Source organism: Hyperolius riggenbachi, chromosome 11 (genome assembly GCF_040937935.1).
Source record: "Hyperolius riggenbachi isolate aHypRig1 chromosome 11, aHypRig1.pri, whole genome shotgun sequence".
NCBI classification, from domain to species: domain Eukaryota; kingdom Metazoa; phylum Chordata; class Amphibia; order Anura; family Hyperoliidae; genus Hyperolius; species Hyperolius riggenbachi.
The window spans coordinates 140,284,359-140,290,224 of NC_090656.1; the positions used below are offsets into that span (position 1 = coordinate 140,284,359).

A 5,866-nucleotide genomic window follows, 5' to 3' on the forward strand; every position below is an offset into this window, starting at 1 on the left:
TGAAATGAAGGCTGAACTTCCGGTATGCGGCTCCCGGAAGTGTTGTAGGAAGAGGGGATTGGAGGAAAGATGGCGGCTGAGGAGCCTGAACGGCAGCAGTTAGACTGTGATGGTGGTGAGATAGGTTGTTTAATATTTGATCAGCGCAAGAGGGCAGCTCAGCTGTGTCCTGCCACAATGCTTCGCACTTACTGTTATTTTTGTTGATAGGCACTATTGTGTGAGAGTGGTCATGTGCCTTTGTATCATCATCATCACTACCTCATTATCATCATGTGATGGATGCGATCTGCACCTTCTCTTTAGCGCTTATATGTCTTGAGGTGGTCTGCAGTAGCTCATTAAACATCACATATACATAAATCTGCTATTTACCAACAACATTTATCGGATGACTGTGTTTAATTAAGAACGTTCTCAGTAACCATTTCTTAGAGCAGGAAACAAATGCTTCATTATTATTCTGTAAAATAAAGGTACAACCTACTCCCCTCGAATGAGGATTGCAGGGAAAAGTATTATTGCTCTATTCCAAACAGTGAGGTAACTAATTTATGTGTCCCCCTCCCCCCCATCATGTTCACACCCCTTCCCTTGCCTCCTCTTGGTGCCTTTCACGTCCTCGGGGCTCATCTCACAAGGGTCAAAAAACAAGTGTGGCCATCATGGTCTCTACACCCATAACAAGTGTAGCTGCAAAAAACGCCTGATCTGAAGGACGGTCCATGTATCAAAGGAAGGGAAGGTCTGTAGTTGGGGGGGGGGGGGGGGGGGGGCTGCGTGTTCGCAGGGTCTGCTCTCTTCTAGTTATTTCCCTGATTCCAGCCTACATGCAGATAATACCATTGCTGATAATTATAATTAGACAAAAAAACTAAATGGCATCCTTTAAAACTTCCCTAGGTAGCAGCCCCTGGTCTCCCCTCATATATTTGAACTTCAAGCTCAGTCCTACACTTTTTTTTTGGATCCTTCCTCCCATAGAGCTTTGCTAGAATGACCTCTATTCATAAAGCATTCCCGCATGCGGTAATGCTCAAAACAGCTGACTTTACCAACCATTTAGCAAAGTGTCCATTCATAAAAGCTGTTTCTGCATGAAAAGCTACAATTCCTGAGCAGTGCGGGAAATTACCGCCTTATGCGGTGATTATCACAACACATGTCACTACATGTCAATTCATAAAGATTAGAGCAAGCGGAATTGGAACGGAGAATACCGACTGTTTAGAAAAGGAGATAAGCCAGCGATAACAGGCAAGCTAATGGAGACAGACCTCCCAGGCAGCAGCAGTGAGAGCAGAACAAAAAAAGGCATCCCAGAATACCAGGCTGTGTTTTTTTAACCCCTTGGGTACCTGTTTTCAGATCATTTCACATCGGAAAGCCTGCATGTGTAACATTTCTTGAAGTTCTTCTAAGCTGCGGCAATTAAATAGATTGTTTAGAAAGACTAATAGACAGATTCAGAGAAGATTCAGGGCAAGGAGAGGCAGTTTAAAAAAAATGCACATCTAAAGGGAAGTTGGGGCTGCCTCCTTTATAGTAATTCTGTCTCTGCACAGAGAAAATGTATCAACTCAGCCAGCACCGCTAGTTTAGTGCAGGAATTCCCCGATCTTTTATCGCAAGTGTAAACTTTTTTTATGAATTAGCACACAAGTCTAGGTTTCCAGTGGGTGTCACGTTCCCTGTAACTGCAGGAATGCAACCGATCGGGAGCGCAGTACTACACGTTATCCATGCATGCCAGTGCATCCAGTATGTATAATGTGCAGTTATAATGCAACGCCCCCACTGCACTGAATATCGCGTAGGTGGTGCATTGCAGTGTGGCAAGCCACATTACAAAGTGGTTGTTATGCTGCAGCGCACTACTGTGAACATAGCCTTTGGCTAAGTTCCCATTTCTGCATTTTTTTTCCAGGATTTTTTACTACTAAAAATCACATTAGGAAGGATAGCAATGATTGTACACAGAGAAAAAAAATAAATTTGTTACATTCTGTATGTGAATTGCATGTGATTTGCATATGATTCTCAATGGTGCCATACAAAAATGCGATTAATAGGCCCGTTGCAAAAATTGCATGATGAAATTTGCATAAAAACGTATAAAACACCATGCAGTTTTTTTTTTTGCTCAGAAAATTTGCATCCAGTTTTCCTTAAAATGCAACTCTTTAATGGAAACGTAGCATTTGCTTGCCTTCCAGGTAAAAATTCCTCCATAGATGTTCCTTTTTGCTCTGTAACATTGGCCTCAGGCACAAGTTCCTTCTTTTATATACTCATAGTTTGCTTGGCTTTAACAGGCTTAAGTAGTGAGCCAGGACTGCCCCCATGAAACAGTAACCTAATTGTATTTGAAAGCAAGGCAGGGAAAACACTTGTAGATTTGTGTGTGTTTTGCCATGCACACCAAAGTGTGCACTACCATAATAGTGAATGGCCTGTTTGGGAATCGACCTTCTGTTCACGTTCCACATTTTTTTACCTTTATCTTAAAGCGGGCAGCACTCTTCTTTTTTCCGCACAATGCTGACCTTTTTTGATGTTTTCTGCTGAATCCGAAAAATGTGAACTATCACAAGAAAATCATGTGGAAAAACGCATGCACAATATGACTGAAAATCGTGGGGGAAAATGCATTGTCAAGTGTATTTCGTTCTTTAATATTGTAGCAGTGTGTCAGGAGCTGCAGCATGCAAAGGAGATTGGGAGCTCTCTACACTGCATGTTCTTCACTGACCATGGACATATCTGGGTCTGATGAGGTGACTCTAAAGAAGACTCTGTCACACTATAAACTGCAACACAGCAGCCATGTTAGCCCATGGTGATAGGACAAAGAAAATATAAGTCTAGGCTCACAGTGGTTAGCTGCATGACGCAAGTGTTAGGAGTGTGAACTGCAGTGGAGCCTTTAATACAAAGCCTGCATGCAGCGAATTAGAATAACACGATCCATTACCAGGGCTGTGGAGTTGGAGTCAGAGCAATTTTGGGTAGCTGGAGTCGGTGGTTTCATAAACTGAGGATTTGTAGTCTGTTAACTTTTGTACCAAATCCACAGTCCTGTTTAGTATTAGACAAAGGAGTCTGAGTCGGAACCATTTTGGGTACCTGGAGTCTGAGTCGGTGGTTTCATAAACTGAGTAGTTGGAGTTATTATGATTTTTGTACCGACTCCACTGTCAGACACATTAACAAACTATATACCAACTATATAAAATGCTTATTCTCATGTGCACAAATAAGTTCAAGTAATTTTAGAATACTACCAGATAGCGGTTTCATTAAAGGAATCGTCAGTCAAAAAAAAAAAAAAAAATCAACGTTACTCACCTGGTGCTTTCTCAAGCCCCTTGCAGTAGACTGTCCCACGCTGGCCTCTCCGCCAACCCCCCCCCCCCCCCCCCGTGCTTCCCGCACGGTGCAGAAGACGACCTCGAGGTCGTCCTTACTGCGCCTGCGTGAAACGCCCCTGTCAATCATGGCCACGTTGTAAGCTGCGCACTTATCAGGCGCAAAACTACTGCGCCGTGCGCCGTGGACAATGTGGCTATAAATGACACCGTGCGGGGAGCTCAGGACAGTGGCGGAGAGCGGAGCGGCCAGTGTGGGACAGTCAGCTGCAAGGGGCTGGAGAAAGACCCAGGTGAGTAACACTGATATTTTTTTTTTTTTTTTTGCCTGACGATTCCTTTAAAGAGGACAATACTGATAAGCAGCTTAAACTTAATTCCATTGGCAAACTCGTTGTGGCAGTTTTGCCCAAAGCATTTATAGACTAGCCTAGGGCTGGGCATAGACTAGCCTAGGGCTGGGCAAATTTTGCGGGGCCCGGGCTGCATTCCTTACATTTCTCCTGTTTTCCCTTCCTGCAGAATTGCGAGTGGCCGGTAACAAGGTTACTTAAAACTCACTCGGTCACCCATTCCAGTGTCGCATCTCCAGGGCAACAGGGCATCACATGACACGCCTTCAGGACGTGCCAGCGTATTACACGGGAGGGAGGTTAAAGGACAAGTGAAGTGAGAGGTATATGAAGGCTGCCATATTTAATTTCTTTTTAAGCAATACCACTTGCCTGGCAGCCCTGCTGGTCTGTTTGGCTGCAGCAGTGACTGAATCACACCTGAAACAATCATGCAGCTAATCTTGTCAATGTGACAAAAATGTCAAACACCTGATCTGCTGCATGCTTGTTCAGGGTCTATGGCTAAAAGTATCAGAGGCGGAGGATCAGCAGGATAGCCAGGCAACTGGTATTGCTTAAAAGAAAATATGAATGCCTCCATACTAGGACTGAACAGGAAAATATTTAATTGCCATTTTTCTGTCAGAAATTGTGATTCCAATTCGATTCATGATTTTCTTGAAATCAAGCTTTAGCACTGAATTCACAATGTACAGGAATTTTAACAAATGTTACAGTATACTACAAGCTTTTATTACATAGTGAATTAACTGCAGTACAGTTCTCAGCATGTGACAGGCAGCTCCCTTCCCCCTCAGAGAGCTTGGTCTGTGAGGAGTAAACAAAACACACAGAGCCTGCAGGGGGCGTGCATAACTTCTCCCTATCACAGCAGAGGCAGTACATTCCTCCCTGGGTTGACAAAGCTTGACAAAGAAAAGATTAGATATATTACAGAGACAGTGCAACTAGAAAAGGCTGCAGTAATTCAGACCAAATTAGAACAGGTATAGGAACTTATAGGATAGAAAAAATAAGGCTGAACATTTTGTTAGAGTCTCTTTAAAGAAAGCATCCGAGATAGGAAAAAAAATGAGATCTACTTACCCGGGGTTTCCGCCAGCCCCTGGCAGCTGATATGTCCCTCGTCGCAGCTCCGGAGTCTCGCCAGGTCGGCATCTACTGCGCCTGCGCAAGTACCACTGTCAATCACTCTCGTGGTCTGGAGTATTCTGCGCAGGCGCAGAACTACTGCACCTGTGCAGAACACTCCAGACCACATAAGAGTGATTGAGTGTGGTGTAGGGCTGCACGGTTTTGCGGTTTTAAACCGAAACCGCAATTCACGTGCAGACGATCTGCAGATCGTCAGTAGCTGCGGTTTTGTCGGTTTTGTCCCGCCTACCGCCGCGCCGTCATAAAGAGCCACTGATTGGCATATTTATGAATGTCAATGAGCCGGGCAGAAGGGGGAGGGCGAGTCCAGTACAGAGCAGCACACAGCGCCACCAATCACTAGATAGAGATGGTATGACGGATGCGATGGGCGGATCTGTACAGAGGGTACAGCTCCGCCTACCGCCGCCGTCATACTATCTCTATCTAGTGATTGGTGGCGCTGTGTGCTGCTCTGTACTGGACTCGCCCTCCCCCTTCTGCCCGGCTCATTGACCTTCATAAATATGCACTGCTGGTGTGCGGGCGGCGGCAGAATCCGGAAGTGACCGTAGTCACGCTGCCTGCCGCCCGCCTTGAAGTAATGACGACCTGCCGCTGACCCCTTCTCGCCAGCGCGAAATGGATGCCCGCCACTGCCCCCTTCTCGCCAGCGCGAAATAGATGCCCGCTGTCTACCATCGCCACCGTTGAGCAACTTCAGCCTCAGCCTGCTGGACTTAATGGTGGCAGGGAGCGAGAGGCCTCAGCCTGCCAACAGAGATCCCCCCAGCCAGTCCTTCCACCTGCATTGTGATGCGGCCACCTCTAGCTCCGGCCACTCTGTCTCTCCCCCTCCCTCTCTCTTCCCACACCTCTGTCTCTCACCCCCCCCCCCCCCCTCTCTGTCTCTTGCCTCCCCTCTCTCTGTCTCTCTCTACCCCCTCTGTCTCTCTCTTTCCCCTCCCCCTTTTTGTCTTGCTCTCTTTGTCTCTCCCCTCTCTGTCT

At 46.1% G+C, this 5,866-nt stretch overlaps 1 protein-coding gene across 1 annotated transcript in view; it reads left to right on the forward strand.

Moving 5' to 3' along the window:
• Window positions 1–10: 10 nt before the first annotated feature.
• Window positions 11–5,866, forward strand: part of OTUB1 (OTU deubiquitinase, ubiquitin aldehyde binding 1) — a 51,517-nt gene continuing 45,661 nt past the window's right edge. Inside the window, exon 1 of the mRNA XM_068260725.1 lies at window positions 11–115. Coding sequence (XP_068116826.1) covers window positions 70–115 — 46 coding nt within the window. The 5' untranslated portion in view covers window positions 11–69. The remainder of the gene's footprint in view (window positions 116–5,866) is intronic.